This window comes from Ursus maritimus, unplaced genomic scaffold (genome assembly GCF_017311325.1).
Source record: "Ursus maritimus isolate PB19 unplaced genomic scaffold, ASM1731132v1 scaffold_13, whole genome shotgun sequence".
Classification (NCBI taxonomy): domain Eukaryota; kingdom Metazoa; phylum Chordata; class Mammalia; order Carnivora; family Ursidae; genus Ursus; species Ursus maritimus.
The window spans coordinates 39,158,565-39,178,729 of record NW_024423675.1 but is presented as its reverse complement, the minus strand read 5'-3'; the positions used below and the strand labels follow the sequence as shown (position 1 = coordinate 39,178,729).

Below are 20,165 nucleotides of genomic sequence, written 5' to 3'. Positions count from 1 at the left end.
CAACATGGAATGGAAGAAAATGTTTACAAGCCGTGTATCTGGTAAGGAATTGATTTCTAAAATATATAATGAACTCTTACAACTCTAGAAAAGAAAAACTAAAAACCCACTGAAAATTTTGCTAAGGACTTGAATAGACATTTCTCTGAAGAAGACCTACAAACGACCAACACGTGTAAGAAAAGATGATCAGGAATGCCTGGGTGGCTCAGTTGGTTAAGCATCTGCCTTTGGCTCAGGGTTCTGGGATCGAGTCCTTCATCAGGCTCCTTGCTCAGCAGGAAGCCTGCTTCTCCCTCTGCCTGCTCGCCCTGCTTGTGCGCTCGCTCTCTGTGTCTCTCTCTGACAAAAAAAGAAACAGAATCTTAAAAAAAAACCAAAAAGATAATCAATGTCACTAAATCAGGAAAATGCAAATCAAAACCACAATGAGTTATCACTGCACACCTGTTAGAATGGCTGTTGTCAGAAACACGAAAGGCGAGTGCTGGCAAGGGCACAGAGAAATTGCAACTTTTGGATGCGGATGGTGAGAATACAAAATAGTACAGCCACTGTAGAAAACAGTATGGAGGTTCCTCAAATAGTTAAAAATACAACTATCCTATGATCCAGCAATCCCACTTCCAGATGTTTATCCAAAAGAACTGAGATCAAGATCTTGAAGAGATATTAACACTCCCATATTCAGTGTAACACTATGCACAACAGCCAAGATGTAGGAAAAAAACCTCAATGTCCATTGACAGATAAATGCATGTTTTAAGTTATGGAACTTGATTCAGCCTTAAAAAAAAAGAAGGAAATTCTACAATATGCAACCCTATGGATGAACCTCGAAGACATTAAATGAAACAAGCCTGTCACAGAAAGACAAATACTGCATGATTCCACTTATCTGAGACATCTAAAAGATTCAAACTCATAGAAGCAAAGAATAGAATGGGGGTTGCTAGGGTCTGTGGGGAGGAGAAAGTGGAGAGTTGCTAATCAATGGGTATAAAATTTCATTTACATGAGATGAATGAAGTCTAGAGATCAGCTGTACAACACTGGGCCTACAGATAACAGTATTACATTATATACTTAAAAGTCTATTAAGTGGTTAGGTCTCATGTTAAGTGTTCTTCCCACAATAAAATTAAAGAGAAGGAGGAGGAGGTGAAGGGGGCAGACAGCAAATGGCGTCTGCTGTGGAGAATTTAAGAGTTCTATTATTCATGAATGTAAACCTTGCTAACTCTAATCTTCAAAACTCTGTAAACGTTGCCTGTCAGATACACCTGTTCTACTAGTCTTATTCTGTCCCCAGTTTCTCGCCCAACTTTCCAGGAAACCTGACTTGAAGTTCAAGCCAAATCACCTCTATCTTACCGGACAGTTTCCTGTTCTTGGGGATGACCCCTTTTTTTCTGTTCCCACCCACACTCAGGCAAGACAATGACCTCACCTGCTCACTAGAGTTGAGTCTGAGCCCTTTTAACCATCACAGATATGACTCATGGTGCTGTGGTATTAATTCATGCTCGGTTTCCATGACCACTGTCACTGTCACCCAACCCAGAGGGCTTGATGGGACACTGGAGATGGGGTTCTAGACTTCCTTAACGTGATGCCTGTTGTCATACACCTCCCTCAAGCCTACCATTCCCAGGACATCCTAATCCTAAGTCTTATCACATCTACTCTTAATCGGGTCTCCTGAAAGCTAACATCCCATTTTGCCTTGGTAGCTCTAGTTAGTGATGTTTATACCTTAAAGGATCAAAACCTTGTCTGCGTGACTTAAAAAATACATATTAAACCTTAGAAAGGGAACACTCTCCAAGGCCCAATATTTTTCACTGGTGTCATTTCCAACCCTGAGTGGGATGAGCAAATCAAATAATGCCACTTCAAAAGGGGTTCAGCTCAGCCTGGTTAGCTAAATTCTCTTTGGATAGAGAATTTGATATCCAGATTATCAAGGAAAATGCAGATAAGGAAACAGAAACTGTGGGAGGTGTTCATTAACTTTCAGGGCTAAAGCAACTCAGCGTTTCAATGGCAAATCCCGAATTTGGAGCCAGTTCTGTCAGAACCCCAGACTCTCGATGTTTTTGCTAAGGATCTGCCTCAGAGAGCAAGAGAAAAGCTGAAGTGACAAAGCACCTTGTGTTAGAGGGGGAAGCAGTCCATCACGGGATTTTAGAGCTGGAATGAACAGTAGAAATCATTAGAGCTAATCCTCTCATTCTACAGGTGAGGAAACTGAGACCAAAACAAAGGAATGGCTTGTGTCAAACAGCTATTTTTTAGTTATCTGGAGAAAAATAAAAACAGGACACCAGAAAAATTGTTGATAAACTTGGGGGACCTTGGAGCCAAACGAAGGCAGAAGGGGGAAGAAAGAAAGAATTGTGGGGCAGTGAAGACTATAGACCCGGGAGCCGACCCTCTGGCTCTAACCATACTCTGATACTTCTTGGCTCTGCCTCCTTAGGCACTTAATTTCTCTTTATTAATAACCTTATAAAATCGTATGAGGGCCGAGTATCCTGAATAGAAGTGTAACATCCTGATTAAGATGACAATAAAACCAGTACTTGTAATAGCGGCTAAAAATCATTCCGTGTGTACTCGCAGAATGCCCATCAGGTAGGAAGGGACGATTTTACAACTCAAGAGAATGGGTACCAGCAGGTGAAGTCAGCTTGCCCGCAGTCTCAGATCACTACGAGGCTGTGGAGCCAGCTTCCCGGCAACTGACTTCCAGAACCAGACACAGATACTGGACTTCTGCCTCCTGGAGCACTGGTTATGTGCCGGCTCTGTTCTGCCACTCAGGCTCCTTCAGGCTCCTGTCCCCGCTGGTCACATTCTTCTTGCTAAGACCCAGCACCCAAGTCTGACAAACACCACTATGGGGACAGTGTATGTGAAGAGATTTTCTTAGGATGGAAGTTATGTTCAAATACAAAACAAATCACAATAAACAAACAAAAAGATAAACGTGCTACAAAATAAGGAGAAGCTAACAAGTATGAAAATAGATAACATGAGTGATAAATTCCTCAGGATCTTCGGAGGACCTGGGAGAAGGCAAACGACTAATATGGAAGGTCAGGAATGAAGGTACCCATCTACAGACTGGTGAACTAGTGTCCTTATCCATTGTGTGCCTGAGGCTGTGGAAGACTTACTCAGTTTATTAATATTAGGTATGAGGGTGTCCCATGTCTGCAAATATTCAGCTCTAAATCCATCCATGGAAAACAAAATAACTGGTGGCAGTTCAAATCTGAAAATGGAAAATAAAATATTAGTCTATTATTTTGATTGTAAAAAAAATAAAGACAATTTTCTGTACTACTTACAATTCTCTAAATTAGAAAATGCTTAGAAGGTACAGTAAGAAAACAATCCTGGGTCATTTTTTTTTCTTTTTAAAAATTGTTATCTCTTGGGGCGCCCAAGTGGCTCAGTCGGTTAAGTGGCTGCCTTCGGCTCAGGTTGTGATCCCCGGAGTCCCAGGATCAAGCCCTGCATCCGGCTCCCTGCTCAACAGAGTCTGCTTCTCCCTTTGACCCTCCCCCCTTCTTGTGCTCTCGGGTTCTCTCTCTCAAATAAATAGAATCTTCTAGAAAAATTTAAAAAATAAAATAAAAATTGTTATCTCCCTTAAGAATCAGTACTTGCGGTATGTAAGGAACCCCTAATTAGCATATTAGTAATGTTAGCAGGTCAGTAATCCCTTAGCTTCAGTCTTTAGTAGCTATTGAACTCTAAGCAGTTACTCGACCTCTCATAACTCAGTCCCAACCCACTCACCTAATACTTTGGAATCACTATCACAGAACATTAGTATCATTGCCCTACCTCAAATATATTTAGTATTTTACAGTAATGAGTATATATGGAGCTAATTAACTGCAGTTTTTCAGAGGTCAGCAGCATGTGAGCAGAGCATTAACAAAACATCCCCAGAAATGGGGCTGTTAACTGCAGACCTTTCATGGACCTGACTTTGCTGAAGAGTCAAGAGCAATGATTACTGAATATGAGGCTCAAACTCAAAAATTGTAAAAGTTAATTCTTCTACTGTATTTTGGATATAATTATGATATGAAATTTAGGAACTCTATAGCTTATGAGGTTTTTTATTATGCTAAAGTTTACCCTTTCAGTTCTTTATTCTTTTTTTTTTAAGATTTTATTTATTTATTTATTTGACAGAGATAGAGACAGCCAGTGAGGAGGGAACACAAGCAGGGGGAATGGGAGAGGAAGAAGCAGGCTCATAGCAGAGGAGCCTGATGTGGGGCTCGATCCCACAACTCCGGAATCACGCCCTGAGCCGAAGGCAGACGCTTAACCGCTGTGCCACCCAGGTGCCCCTCGGTTCTTTATTCTAATCTCACTATGTTAATATTAACATCAAACGCATTACAATGTTTTTAATATTTTAATATTTTAATCTTTTAAATTTAAGTTAAAGTGACAGAAGGTAACTCTCAGGGTGTAGCCAAAGACTGTCTTTTCTTTGTTCAATTTTTTTCACTTTAAAAATTTTACTTGTATATATTTTATATACACATGCCCACACACATTTCATAGATGTGTAGTTTGATAAATGTTTCCTAACTTCCTAACTGAACTCCACCCAGATCAAGAAACAGAATACCAGCACACTAGAATTCTCCCTTCCGGCTCCTTTCCACTCAACAGCCCCTGCAAACCACACCCCCACCAAGGGTAAGAAGTAGCTTGACCTCAAACAGAGATACGTTGTGCCTGTAACTGATTTTATATTTACATGCAAACATAATCCAACAGTTTGTATTCTGTTGTGCCTGGCTTCTTTTACTGAACCTTAGGTTTGAGGTTAATCCATACTGTTACATGTAGTTGTAGATCATTCATTCTCATGGCTGTCTTGCAGTCCAGTGAATGAATAAACCACAAGTTAATCATTCTACTGTTGCTGGGCATTTAGGTAATTTCCACTTTGGAGCTATTATGAATAGCAGCTATAAACACCAACATTTGTTTTAAATTCCAAATATACCGCATGCAACTGAGTATGTGAAGCTCTGTGCTCAAGGAGCTTCACATTGAAATATTTAAGCAGGGGGTATGCAGTGGCTGGTGATGGACACTGGGGAGAGTATGTGTTGTGGTGAGTGCTGGGTGTTACATACCTGTACCCCTGAAACAAATACATTATACGTTAATTTTTTAAAAATTGAAAAAAATAGTGCAATCCCCTAATGCTAGGTGAGGAAACATGCCTTTTATCCCTTATTCTGTAATACATCTGGTGCAAGTTTTTGCTCATAAAATATTTCTTCAATAAATAAATAGATAAGTGATGTTAGAAAAAAAAATTGAAAAAAATAAATTTTTAAGCAAAAACACACTTTTTCAAGAAAATTGCTTAGAGTATTCCTTAAAAATTCTGACGAATACTCAATATTATTATGGAGAAAGTTCTGAATGCTAATACAAACTATTTTTTTAAAAGATTTATTTGTTTATTTTAGAGAGAGCATGAGAATTCATGTGAACAGGGGGAGGGGCAAAGGGAGAGAGAGAAAGAATCTCAAGCAGACTCCCCGCGGAACATGGAGACTGATGTGGGGTTCACCCACTATCCATGAGAGCATGACCAGAGCTGAAATCAAGAGTCTGATGATTAACCGACTGAGCCACCCAGACACCCCTAATATAAACTATTAATAAGAAAAATAACTTCTGTGTTTTTCAAGGTGCTGAGTAAAGCTAGAAAAATATCAGCCTGGCCATCTAATTCCATATTGTAAAAGAAACTGTTGAGGAGAGTCCAGAGGACAAGTCTATTTGGTTTCCCATAATACACAGTTATTGTAGTGTAATTCATTTAACAAATATTGGACTCAGACATTATGCTAGGTATTGAAAATAAAGGCATGAAGGAATTAAAGCCCTAATCTAGGGGATGAAACTGAGAAGTAAACAGGAGTGGTTAAGGGGTAGATTTGATTACAGGATGCTATTCAACTACATAGGGGATGTCAGATTTGATGTTTGTAAGGTAAGAGCAGACATGTGTACTTGGACCTAAAGAACAAATAGAAATAATATGAAAAGAGAATGGGACCAATGTGTTAATCAAAAAAAAAAAATGGGTGTGTGTGTGTGTGTATACATATGTGTGTACATACACACACACACACATACACACACACGCTGTGCAACAGCCCATGTGAGAGATGTGGTAAATACATGCAATAATATTTATGAGTCTCAAAATCATTGGATTAAGAGAAAAGACACAAGGGAACATATGGGATGATTGCATTTGTATGAAATTCTACAACAGGAATCTATGGTGATAGAAATAAGCACATGAGATGTCTTTCTGGGGTGATGGAAATATTCTTTATCTTGGAAATAATCTGTATCTCTGGGTTACATGGGCTTCTGAATTTCCAAATCTCATTATACTGTACATATAAATGTGAGCATTTCAATATATGCAGATCATACCTCAAAAGAAAAATAAAATGGAAAATTAGGATTGTTTTAACTACCATATATAGAAAACTCATCAAGAAGTTCAAGTGGTGCATTGCAATTTGCATTGGAAATACTTATTCTTCATAAATTCATTAGCATAAGGCTGTTAAAACTTTTATATTCAAATATCCCATCCAAATAACCTTGCAGCTTAAAAACAAGGTCAAACGTTTACCTATGGGATCAAGATGTTGACTTCTCACATGAAATCTTCTGAACTTGGCATTATTATTATTATTATTATTATTATTATTATAACTACTACAATTTTATAGATGAAGCTTAGAGAATTGACTAGAGCAAATATACTCAAGTATCCTTTTTATTCTACATTTTTTGCTCTTCCACCCAGAAGGCACTGAACAGGGCAGCTGGATCTGAGGATTGGGGTAAACCAAAGTAGCATGGTACAAAAACAGACATTTTCCACACACATTCTTTAAATAAAATAATGCAACCTAAAAATGACTCCACCAATTCTTCCTACAGCCAGATATTCCATTTTTCTTCTACCTCAACATCTTCCTTCCACTGTTTGGGCCAGAAGAATGAAGTCAGTGAAGGGCAGAAGGGGCAACTGGAGGGGAAATTCACCCTGACTAGGAGGTGACGTGGGGCATGCTTCCAGGGCTGGGAAAGGTCCAATAGCAGCCATTATAAATATGTGGAAGAGAGGCTTGAGAGGGGTGGGATGAGGTGTTTCACCTCATGCGTTCATCACTCATGTACACATGATAAAGTTTTCCTCATCCACTTTTCCTTGTAAGGCCTTCCATGGACAAACTTCTATCCCTTTCTTCAGTAACTGTAAATTCAAAGTTCCAGGATGTTCATAGGAATGAGTTCTGGCTAGAGTAATTCAGATCTAAATCCTAGTCCTGACCAGAGGACCCTGAAAATGCTAGCATTTAATACTTCAACCACTTTTTTAAGTCATTGTTTTAAGACATGAATGTAAAAAATTAATTAAAAATGCTTTGCAAATAATGACATGAACAGAAGTCTGAGTTTGAAGCCACCAAGAATCCTAATTGTTGGTTAAGTGTACTGTTTTAAAACATAAGTAAAGCCGAGGAAATGCCACCCTGCTTCTCAGCTACATTCCATGTAAAAGGAGGATAAAAACTCCCCGTAGTCTCACCCTTCTGGACACTGAGACTGCTGGGCTGTGCCACACTCTTCTTTCACCCATGAGGTTTCTCCTGAAAAACAAGATCGAAATCTTTAGACAGCTGCACCACAGAAAAGAGAAACAAATGTTCAAAGAACATGATCTTTCCAAACTACTTCATTCATGTTATTCCAATGACTAAACTCTTCCAGAACATGTTAAGTGCTATTCCACATGTTGAAAAGATCAGTGTTTTCCCAGAGATTTGGACAGATTGAATACCAAGAAGCTCATCTTTACCAAGAAAAACAAAGGTGATTGTTTTAGCTGGAAAGAGACAACTAGAAAAAAAAAAAGAGTTTAATAAATATAGATATACCATCTAAAGAAAAGAGAAAAGAAATCATTGTCGGGGGGCAGATGCGGCCAATGAGAATAATTGATTTCAACTGGGAAAAATGAAACATAGAAAGTTTTAACTTAACTAAGAAAATTTTACTGTATGAATATTTCTGTTTATAGAACATTCCAGCTAACTAATGAAGTAGAAATGATAGAGTATAAATACCATCACTTGTATCCCTTGATGGATATATGCAATGATCATCAATGGCCAACATCCCAGAAAAAGCAACAAGCAGACAAGATGTGCCTCTTGATGGAAGGAACGCCACCATCTATGGAGTATGCTTGCAAAATAAATAAATACATTGCACCTGGATCTTAACAGTCCTCTAATTCTAACTCCCAATTTTCGGGAAATGCAGGCAATGACAAACTGCTTAAGTCACAGAGGATACAATCTGCAAAACAGATGGGAAAACTCTGCAGGACAAAGGCCCCATTTCTCCTACATGTAAATTACAAGGGGGTAAAAAAACAAAGAGAAACTATTTTTAAAGGACTCGAAGTATATAGCAGCCACTTGTAATGTGTGGAATCTTTTTGGATCCTACTTCAAACAATCTTTTTAAAAAAATGCTATGAAACAAGCAGAAAATTTAGAACACTGGATATTTGATGACAATAAACGACAGTTGAAGTTTTTAGATATATTAACGGTATTGTAATTTTGTTAAATATTTACATTTTTAGATACATCCTGAAAATATTTACAGATGAATGATATTAATTCTAGGATTTGCTTAGAAATAATCTAAAATTTGGGGAGAGAAGTTGGGGTGAATAAAGAGTATTTTCTTAAGGAAAAAAATCCAAAACTTGGAAATAAGCAAAAGGGGGATTGATCACTAAGCTTCATTTTAATGTCATGCTGGGCATTATCTAAAAAGCACACCTATTATCTAATTACCTAGGAGTATATACCCTTATCTAGCTTATTCCTTACCATTCATCTTACAGAGTAACAGTAACAGTTCATTGGTAGAAAAGTAATAGCAACATACGTGATTCTTGCCTGATAGCAAAGAAACTGTCATGCAGAAATGCAAATCCTTTCTGTCCCACCAGAATTTACACTATAATTTCATTCTAACGTTCTTTCAGTCATATATATACTTAGTCTCTTCATTCTCTTTGAGCCAGATGGACATTCCAGGAGGTTATCTCATGAATGACCTAATTACTCTTTGACATGTTCACGTTACATTTCTATGAGAGTTATGTTTTTATCTTTTTGAAAATTATACTTTGTCAAGAGGAGACAAGACTGGCCATGAGCTGACAGCTGCTGAAGCTAGGTGCTGGACATATAGGGAAATCACCATACAATTCTCTTTTATATATGTTAGAAATGTATCATAAAGCTTTTAAAATTTTAAATTTAAATTGTAGGAGAATAGCTGGTTTCTTGTACAAAAATTATTCAAATGCCTTCAAACTTGGGCTTGAAGATTTAATTTTGGCAAAAATCATGAAACATCTTTAAATGAAGTGTTGAATCCTTAGAGAAAACATTTACATTTATTTGGAAAAATAAACTGAAATGATAAAATTAACTTCAAAGTACCCAGTTAGCAGTGGTGATAAATGTCAACACTGCTTATAATAATTACTGTTCTATTAAATTTCAGCAGTGCTGTGCAATGAATTTAGTGGGAAAATTTACCATATGACCTGAGGATCAGTCTTCACATAAAAAGTTAAGAGTTATATATTTGAGGGAGAAGGTGGGAAAATAGAGGTCAGAGGCAGTGTGTCAGTGAACCTACAGAAATAAGCAAACAAGAAATTGCTTTCATGGATTTAGCAGAATTTTTAATGATTCAATATTAAATGTCAAACAATAATTATTTGAAAAAGAAGTTACCATTTCAGGCATTTACTTTTCTTTTTTGATAGCTCTTATTAGTTGATTTTCAATTATATTTTGTAATAAAAATTAATTCACCCATTAGTGTGAAATCTATTTTCTACTAAGAGATTATAGTTTTTACAAAAAATCAGAATTCAACCTAATCTCTTTTTGGCCTAGAAATATTAAAAGTATAAGTTAGTTACCTTTATTGGGTGTGGCATTATGAAAAAGGGATTGATAAAACTTGAGGCAATTTTGTTGCAGTGTGTTTGTGTACATTTTTCATAGACTTCATTACATGTTCCGAGGGTTCGGTAATTTTTTTTTTTTTTTAAACCGGCAGTATGTCACTTAGAGTTGGAACCAGGAGTTGAATAACCTGTATCCCAATCTTGGTTCTGCATTAACTCTCTGAAGGTCCTTACTCAGTAATTTGACCCCTCAGAACACAGTAGTTTCAACAGTAACATTGGTTTAACGGATTGATAGACGGGCCAGATAACCCCTTTCATCATGTTTTAACTTTAAATCTGCCATCCGGTATCTCAAACCACAGATATTTCTAGCATAGTCATTGGACTGGAGAAGATCTTATCAATGAATATGGAACTTTTGGAGTCTTTCTCTTCTTTTCTATACTATCTATGCTATGAGCTCCCTCTCCCTGCAGGGCACTAGCCACATTTCCTCCCACAATAAACATGTTGTTGTTTCTTCTACATGGAGTAGCTCAAGAGTCTCTGAGTTACTTCAGTTTACGCAGCCTGGGTCAGCCAGCTCTGAGGTCAATGAACACACAGAAGCAAATGGGCCAACCCCCTCTGCTTACCTTGGCAGACACTCTTGTAGTCAGCACAGCAGTCTTTCCTCTGCAGACAATCATCTGAACAAGAGCAGAGGCTGGACTCTAGTCTGGCTTCCCCACAACGAAATCTATTGCATGTCCATATTCGAGCTGTAAAATTGCACAATTCAGAGCCCAACATTTAACTTACACTGAAGTACCCAATAGCAAATGTAAATTCCATGTCTTTATGCTTGTATTATTGTAAGGTCAAATTTTTGGCTTCTCTGCATTAATAAATGTAAATACGTAATACAAATAAGGGGAAACCCATCACTTTTCTTCATTTGGCATGAGTAGCAGAGAGAGATGCAGTTTTTTAAGCTGCAGCTCTGGTCTACCTGGCAGGTACACCTCTGAGTTTGGAGAACTCTGAACACTGGCTCTTTTCCCACCCAAAAGTAGGAGCTCCCAACGGAGAGGAACTACTAGTGATGGATGCCACCCAAGAGCAGTTTTGTTTAAGGACAGGCAAGAAGAAAGAGGCAGTAACAACAGAAGTTACAGGAACTTGGTCAGATCTGTGAGAAAGTAGGCAGGTCAGCACACCTCGCAGCGGGGGGTAACAGAGCTAGAAGGGCCTCCACCACGCCTCTGCGCTCTCCTAGGCTATGTGCCCAGTACAGATCAGTGTAAGTAAACATCAGTGCTAAAAACAGCAAGAGGCTGTCCCATGACTGCTTCCTAGGGCCATCTGCTAGGAAGCAGTGCCTAAAATCAACATCAGCCCTCTGCTCAGACAAATGCCTTGGAAAGGTGACTGCCACGTGCTTCTGTTGTGTATAGAGCTCTTCATTGTCCATTAGGTATCATTTACTTAGAAAAAATTGGGGGAGATTAAGTAAAGGGAATACAGATTTTATCTATACTAAGTTATCCCTTCCCCCTTGCCCTTTTCAGAAAATACAATGTAAGGAGCTCTACTATTCTAATCGTTACTCTTTGAACTGCTAGCCACCCCCACACATACATGCCTTTGCTGATTTCTTAAAAAAATTAAACATTGAGAGCTGTCTCTTCTACCCAGAGAAGTTGTGCTCAGTGGAGTGCCGGCATCAGAATCGCCAAGAATCACCAGCTTTCCAAGTAAGTCTTATGCACCCTGACATCTGAGAACCACTGCAAATGAAACTGAGTAAGATGATTAACTTGAGCCGTAGTGAAACCGCTTTGCGACGCTCGTACTCCCGGCAACATGTACAGCGTTTCGTCTACTGGAGACCATTATTCCTCAACCTCAACCTCAATCAAATCAGGTGTGGGCTCTGTGTTTAGTACTGAGAAAGGGGAAACGATAATCCTGTACACAAGCTGTTGTGGGCTGAATAGTGTCCCCCCAAAATGCTGGAGTGCTAGCCCCCGTTGCCACGAATGTGACTTTGCTTAGAAAAAGATCTCTGTAGATACTCGAGTTCAAATGAGGTCATTGGAGTGGTCCTTATCCAGCGTGACTGGTATTCTTATAAAAGGGGAAATCTGGGTATGAACACACACACACAGAAGGAAGACGGTGAAGACACAGGGAAACTCTCCATGAAGACAAAGGCAGGGTTTGGGGTTATGCTGCCAAAAGCCAATGACCGACAGCAGAAGCTAGGAGAAGGGCAAGGACCGGATCTCCCTCACAGCCCTTAGAAAGAACCAACCCTGATGAAACCTGCATCTTGGATTTCTAGCGTCTAGAACTGAGAAAATGAATTTGTTGTTTAAGCCCCCCCAGTTTCTGTGTTATGGCAGCCCTAGCAAACCAATACACAAGGTGTATGGTGAGCATCTGGACATGCGTTAATGACAACCAACATGCTATAATGAACTTATCCTCAGAATCCATACTTGGTTCCACACAGGTGTCTTCAAAATCCCAGCAGCAGTCGCCTCTGTGTTTGCATTCCATATCACACCGGCAGCTCTCCAGTCCTCTGAATGAAGAATCAAAGCATTTCTTCCTGCAACTGCCTGTAGGGATGGAGGAAATGAAACCAGTGCTTAGAAGTTATCTGAGGGGCACCTGCGTGGCTCTTGATTTCGGCTCATGTCATGATCTGAGGGTCTGGAGATTGAGGCCATGTCAGGCTCTGTGCTCAGCGGGGGTCTGCTTGAGATTCTCTCTCTCTCTCAAATAAATATAATCTTTAAAAAGAAAAAGTTATCTGATATCTCAGAGCTAGATGACAGAAGCACAGAGAAGAGGTACCTAGCACAGACTAGGTCAGACAGATTTTTTTTTTATTGTGCTGTATGATTCATCAGGGCAAAGTGATACATGATAAGTGATTCTTCCTCAGGACTCCAGAGAGGCCCCAGACTCAGAAACACCAGGCACCATTAGGTGAAGATAGGAGGGACAGGCAGAGGCTAAATAAAGTTAAATTGGTTTAAAGGCTGGAGATGGAGCAGACACCACCCCACCTCCCACTCCAGCTGGAAGGCTCATAATCTGGAGGAATTTAGGAAAAGTAGCCTTCATCACACAGGGAGACATAGAGGATAGCTATGATGAGAAAAGATGAGCAAGCTGTACTCACAAACATGAAGAAATGGTTACCAGACATTTGAGGCTAGCAAGATAAAATCCAACATAAAAGACCAAAACAAATGAGAAAAAAAAAAAAAGAAAGAAAAACTGATTGAAAGGAAACAATGCAAGGAACATAAAATCATGACTTGAGCCAAATCATGAACACAAACACACACATGCACAGTGAGATCTTCAGAAAGGAAGATATTCTATCCATGAAATAAGAAAGAAGGCTATAATTTTAAAGAGAAATAACATTCAGCGTGCTCCTTGAAATAAAAACATGAAAGCAGTAAATGAAAAAATGAAAAAAAAAAAGAGGGGTGTGGTAGGCAGAATGATGGTTTCATAGAAGATTTCACACCCTAATCCCCAAGACTGAACATACTATGCTGTTTTACATGGCAAAGAGATATTGCAGGTATAATCAAGGCTACATAATTGACCTTTAAAAAGGAAGGGAGTACCTAAAAGTGAAAACAGAGAAAGTGGAGATGATATTGTTAAACAAATCATATTATAAAAGGATCAGCACAACAGGGATAAAGAGATCTTGAAAGTTCCCAGAGAAAGATCATGAGCAATCTATCAAAGATCACAAGCCAGAATGGTATCAAATTTCTTAAAAACAACACTGAAAGCCAGAAGACAGGAAAGCAATATCTTCATATTTCTAGAGGAAAATTATGCTCGTCTCAGAATTCGGTATCTAGCCAAACTATCAAGTGTTAGGTTAGGGTGATGAAAATATCTTTAGACAGATAAGGACTCAAGTTTTATCTTTTATGTATCCTATTTTAAGAAGCTACTAAAGGATGTTCTTTAGCAAAATGAGGAAGTGAAACAGATATCCAAAAAATAATGAGATCCAACACAATGGAGGGTCTAGGGGAACACCAAACAAACCAAGAGAGCAACCAACACAGACTAGAGCAGCAGAGCAGAGAAACAAAAGTTAAAATAAAAGATAACACTCTATACCTAAGTTTACATTGCCAAAAATGAGAGAGCCAGATAATGCCAAGGGTTGGGGGGCGGGGGGGGGGGATGCGTGATAAAGACAGAGTAGGCTGTGGCAGCCATTCCAGAAAGCAATCTGGGGCTACTCACCCAAGTTAAAATACGGACCCTAAGACCCAGGAATCCTATTCCTGGGTAGATGATGAAGCAATCTCACACGGGTCCTTAAGGGAACCTGCAGGATTTATGTGATGTAAGGGAACTAAAGTCAACCTGGTTATCCAGCACCGGGAGGAAGGCATAGGTCAAACAGCCTATCACTATACATGCTAAAGAGTACTACGTAGTAAGTAGATATATGCCTAAGAACAGTTGCATGCATAACAATTTAAATGGATCTTAAGAAACATTCAGTAAAAAAGTAACCCCCAAAAATTTATATACCATTTATACAAAAGACCTTTACATTTTTATATGCATCTCCTACTTTGAAACATTGTCTGCACATGGCTTTCAGGATACACCAATCACCTGGCTTTCCTCCCACATCCCTGGCCAATTCTTCCTAGACTTCGTCAGTGGTTACCCCCTGCCCCACCTCATCTTCCCACTTTTTAAGGTAGTATGCTCCAGTCACATTGCTTTAAATCCACATATGACACTGATAACTGCCGCATCGCACGTCCATCTAGGACTTCCCTTTGAAAGCCAGCCTCATGTATCCAACTGCCTTCTGGCTTTTCCACTTGGACATCTAGTAGATATTTCAAACTTAACATGTCCAAAGCCGAGTTCCTGATTACTCTCCCGAAACTAGCTTCTTCTACAGTGTTCCCCATCTCTATTGTGGAAATTCTGTATTCCCAGATGTTCATACCAAAAATCTTGACGTTGTTCTTGACTTCCCTCTTTCTCCATATCCACTGTGTGGATAAATCGATCTACCACATCCAAAGATATCCAGAATCCAAACACTTCTCACCAGTTACAGCGTTACCACCCCAGTTCAAGACATAGAGCTTGTGTGGATTATTGCAGTAATTTCCTAATTGGTGTCTCCCACATCTCCTGGTTTCACCCTGCCATTTATTCATAACACAGCTGCCTAAGTGAGTGTGTGGAAAAGCAAACCAGGGCATGTCGTGTCTCTGTTCAAAACTCCAATCACTTCCCATCACTCTCAGAATGAAAGCCTATGGCTAGATTTGACTTGACAATCTTACTGACTTGGCTTCTCTTCAGTCCTTTGGTTGATCTCATTTTATGACTACCCTCCCTCTTGTCCTCTTAGTTCCAACTCACAAACTTTGATATTCTTTAAATGAACTTGCCAGGCAAGCTCCTGACTTAGGCCTTTGTCCTTGTTCTTTCCTCTTGCCTGGAATGTTCTTCCCCCAGATATCCCTATTTCTCCCTCACTTTAGCTCTTTACAAAAGTCATTTCACATACACATCCCCATCCCACCCTAACTCCATATATTTTATAATCCCTTCTCAGTCTTCCTTATCCCTTAGCCCTTTCCTTATCATATTAGGTATATTTGGCTTATTTATATTTTTAATGTCTGCCTTCCATGCTAGACTGTAAATTCTCTGAAGGATGTGTCTATTTTCTTCACCACTGTATTTCCAGAAATTAGCATAGTACCTAGCATACAGTGACCAATTATTGAAAAATAATTAAAAAGTGTGTGTGCATAAAAGAATAAATTTATAAGAACACTTAAAAACTCACACTAGAAAAAAAAGTACTGTGCCTATAAAAAGTGGGTTAATTGGAGTGGAGAATGGTGAAAATGGTCCAGGGTTGGGAATTAGGACTCAGTCATGGGAAGAATGAGGGGATGAATATTTTAAGGATGCTGGTAAAGGAAGGGCTGGAGTTAAGTACCAATGCCCTGGGTGGGAAGGGGTGATGCCCCATGAGGGCCGATAGACTGAGATAAAAGGACAAGAATAAGGAACAATGACACTGGGAAGCCAGCCAGTAGGTGTACTAAAGTAAGGAAGGGAGAGAAAGAGCCAAAATAATCAGAGATTTTGTTCAGAGATTAGTATATGCCTCTTGCAACTGATTTCTGTGACTTGGGGATAAGAGAACAGGAACTGATGCACACCTGTGCACACTAACTTCAGAACAGTGCTACTGAAGTGGCGCACCTCCATCTGTTAGGTCTAGGACTGGTACTGTAATTCAGAAACACAGCAGCCAGGTGACCCCAAAAAAGACATTTTCCAGGTAAGGTCCACCTGTCCAGTTCCACCGTGTTTCCACGTTACACTAGGGGTACTGAGTGTTTGTTAATTCTTGAGTGAAAACAGAACTGGAAAATTGACTGTTAATCTCACCAAGAGTCTCCCTAACAAAGAAGCAATAAGACCTTCCCCAGGGGCGTCAAACTAGAAGTTAATTTGTTAATTCTTGAGTGAAAACAGAACTGGAAAATTGACTGTTAATCTCACGAGAAGTCTCCCTAACAAAGAAGCAATAAGACCTTCCCCAAGGGGATCAAACTAGAAGTTAACCAGCCAAATTAAAAAGGAGAATAAATTACCTTACATTTGACCTTCCTAAAAGTACCAAAACAATACATAATGAGATATAGAAAAGGCTTTTCATATAGTTACTTGTAAGTGGTTTCAGTACTGTTGACATTGATCCGATATGGCAAAAGAGATGTGTTTTGATACTTTGGGGCCTCTATCTCCTATTTTTTCTTTGCTGCTTTTTTTTTTAAGATTTTTATTTATTTATTTGATAGAGAGAGGGGGAGGGAGAGTATAGGGAGAAACAGACCCCCCACTGTGGGGCTCCATCCCGGGACCCTGCAATCATGACCTGAGCCAAAGGCAGACGCTTAACCAACTGAGCCACCCAGGCGCCCCTTTCTTTGCTTGTTATGAGGAAAAATAAATAAACATGAAGCTTCTACTCTGCACTACATTTAAGAATGTGGCATCACCTAGCCAAGAAATAGTGCAATTTCGGGGAGAGTGCGGGACTAACACAGCAGGAGGTCCTCGGAGGGAAGCAACCAAGACTTTTGAGAGCAAGTTTATCAGCAGATAGGAGGGAGTAGAGTAGGTGCTGGGACAGGAATCTTTAATCCAGTTACCAAAGTCCTCTACGAAGGCGAGGACAAACGAGAGGAACATACAGGAATGATATGACTCACAAGGGAGCAGGGGGTGAAGGCAAAACGGTCAAGTCCAGAAGTGACAGTGGATAATGCTAACCGCAGATGTGGGCTCCTAGGAAGTGCAATGTGGGAGAAGGAGGAGCGTAACAGGGCCCTGCTCCACGCACAAGAGAGGGGGCTCCAGAGAGGAGACAAGCTTCAAGGGGTGAAGGTGAGGACCAATGAGTAATAAGAACTGTGTTGAGAAAACACGGAGGGGTATACCTTGCTCTTCCTGTCGCCTGAGTCCAAGCCCCAGCCCCAATCCAAGTGACACAATCACCAACAAAGCAAGAAGAACCTATTGAGGAAAAAGGAAAAGTGACCTTTACAATTTTTTTTAAAAATGTAAAATGTACAAAGATACCGGCCTTGCTCTCTCAGTGAAGAGTAAAGGCACGGAGTGGGCTAGTCACAGTGACACCAGATCCAGCAATGATAGAGGCATGCACAGTTGTTTTTTTTTTGTTTAATGCCTGAAAATAAGAAAGCTTTACGAAGAATTTTAAAAGACTATTTATTACAGATCTTAAAATTCAAATACATCAGTCCTGGTTAGCTTAATCCCAAATGGAGTTAAAGTATGAATGAAACCATGGGAGCCATTTATTTTCCTTTGCCCATTTCTCATTCTTAACTAGACACCTGTTTGGAGATCATTTATCTAAAAGCATTCCTCAACTGTGAAAACTGTAACTATCTCACTCCTAGGGAGCAGAAGTCCCCCCGCCAAGCCCCACTCCCCCCGCCTAGCTCTGGCCTACAGAAGGGAATGAGACTATCCAACACATGTAAAAATATAGCATCCAAATAATTAACTGGCAAATGATCCACTTTGATCCCACAGCTCAGACCAATGATGTGGAAGCTCTGCGACCAAAGATTGTGTGTGTGTCATTCATTATTGCTACTGCTGACCAGGCTCTTCAGTGTACTGGACTTTATGCATGCCTGGAATTCTGCGGTGATATATTGGACAAACTCATGATGCACTGTATGGTGACTAACATAACATAAAAAAAATGAAAAAATAAACTGTGAGACAGTGAAAGAGAATTCTTCCCACTGACATTTTCCCCCTCCCGGTAAGTCCAATGATAAGTATCTGGGTAACAGAGCTTGAATAATATATAGCCATAAAACATGAATGGAACAGACACGCAAATTACTTAGGAAGTATTTTATAACACGAATAACCTTTGTTCTGGCTTTAAAAAAAAAACACTTAAAAAACACACACCATCAAAATTGCTTAGATAATAAAAATCTACATTAGCATTGATTGTGTTTGTTTTCATTCTGAAAATCAACTGGCAAAGTTGACCCATCTAACTCTTACCATAGAAGTGGATTCAACGATTGGGAAAACATGTTAAAACACTGTAAAAACAATTGTTTTATGAAGTCTGAAAGGTAGCCCAAGTTTCAGTGACCTTCCAGCAGGCATGCATTCAATGGAGGGAATGGAAGGGGGAAAGCGAACATAAACAGTTATTAAGCAGCATCACTAACACTTAGTCCCTTGTTAAGATGCTCAAAAGCCACAGGTGACCAAGACTAGGAACACAAAGCAGCGAAACACAGGGAAAGAGCCATATGGTAAACCTCATGCATCTGATTTACGTCTCGGTACGGTTGGGTTTTACATCGTATCTTTGGTCCTTTTGCATTCAAACTTGATGGGAAAATACACAGCACCTAGCTGTCCTTAGGATGCTCTTGAACTTTCTCCTGTTAATTTTAATTTTTAGTATCTGTTTCTTCATGACTGTACTTTTCCCATGTTTTTTACTTCTTCCCTGCATTATTCTTTAAGTTCCTTAAGAAGAACTTACAGAATCTCATGTAATAATTTCCTCTAAATACATAGTAATTTTTAATCTCATATAATCATTTCCTCTAAATATGTAGTAATTCTGAACAGGCTTCTTCTTTAAAGATTTTATTTATTTGGGGAGAGAGAGCATACAAGCAGAGGGAAGCAGCAGAGGGAGAGGGAGAAGCAGGCTCCCCACTGAGCAGGAAGCCCAATGTGGGCTCAATCCCAGGACCCTGGAATGATGACCTGAGCTGAAGGCAGCCACTTGACCTACTGAGTTACCCCAGGCGTCCCATGAAAAAGCTTGATATTGAGGTGCACATGTATCTTAAACTATTTATGCTACCAACAAAGTGGAGAGGGGAGAGCTCCGGAGTCAAAAACCTCTGAGACTCCAATATTTAGCTTTCGATGGCTGAATAAAGAGCGCTAGAAACACAGTAGATACATGTAAAGTTTTTTAAATGAAACTTGTGTTAAAATTTGGCAACAGGGTACTTTAGAAACTATGATTTTAAAATACTGAGCTATTATACATACTAGTAAACCGTTAGAAGTATACAAGGAAGGAAAATAAATGATGTACAAAATTTCACTTCCAAGGGTTTATAATTTCTTGAATTTGTAAGATGGGATAGATATAATAAATGGCACAGAAGCTAACACTCCGAAGTTCCCAGAAGGATAACGAATAAATAGAATATCTTGACGGTTTACTTTGTTAGTTCCTGGACTCAGCGCTTACACACATGGTTTCATCCACTTCTAGAAACAATGCTTGAGTGACAGAACGGTGGTGACATTAAAGAAAGTAGCGAATTAGGAGAAAATTGCAGCCTGATAGGTGTGAAACCAATTAATCAGCTGGTTTTGCCTTGAGACACTGGAAGAAGAGCCAGCAAGGCGGCTTTTGAAATTGTATGACAGAAACTCAGCAGGA

At 39.4% G+C, this 20,165-nt stretch overlaps 1 protein-coding gene across 1 annotated transcript in view; it reads right to left on the bottom strand.

Annotated features, from left to right (window-relative positions):
- The window catches only part of ENPP3 (ectonucleotide pyrophosphatase/phosphodiesterase 3), a 69,569-nt gene that overhangs the window by 47,904 nt on the left and 1,500 nt on the right, over nucleotides 1-20,165 (bottom strand). The window contains exons 2-6 of the mRNA XM_008691097.1: nucleotides 17,632-17,707; nucleotides 12,583-12,705; nucleotides 10,735-10,860; nucleotides 7,679-7,739; nucleotides 3,183-3,280 (exon numbers count right to left, since the gene is read on the bottom strand). Of these exons, the coding sequence (XP_008689319.1) occupies nucleotides 3,183-3,280; nucleotides 7,679-7,739; nucleotides 10,735-10,860; nucleotides 12,583-12,705; nucleotides 17,632-17,707 (484 nt within the window). The remainder of the gene's footprint in view (nucleotides 1-3,182; nucleotides 3,281-7,678; nucleotides 7,740-10,734; nucleotides 10,861-12,582; nucleotides 12,706-17,631; nucleotides 17,708-20,165) is intronic.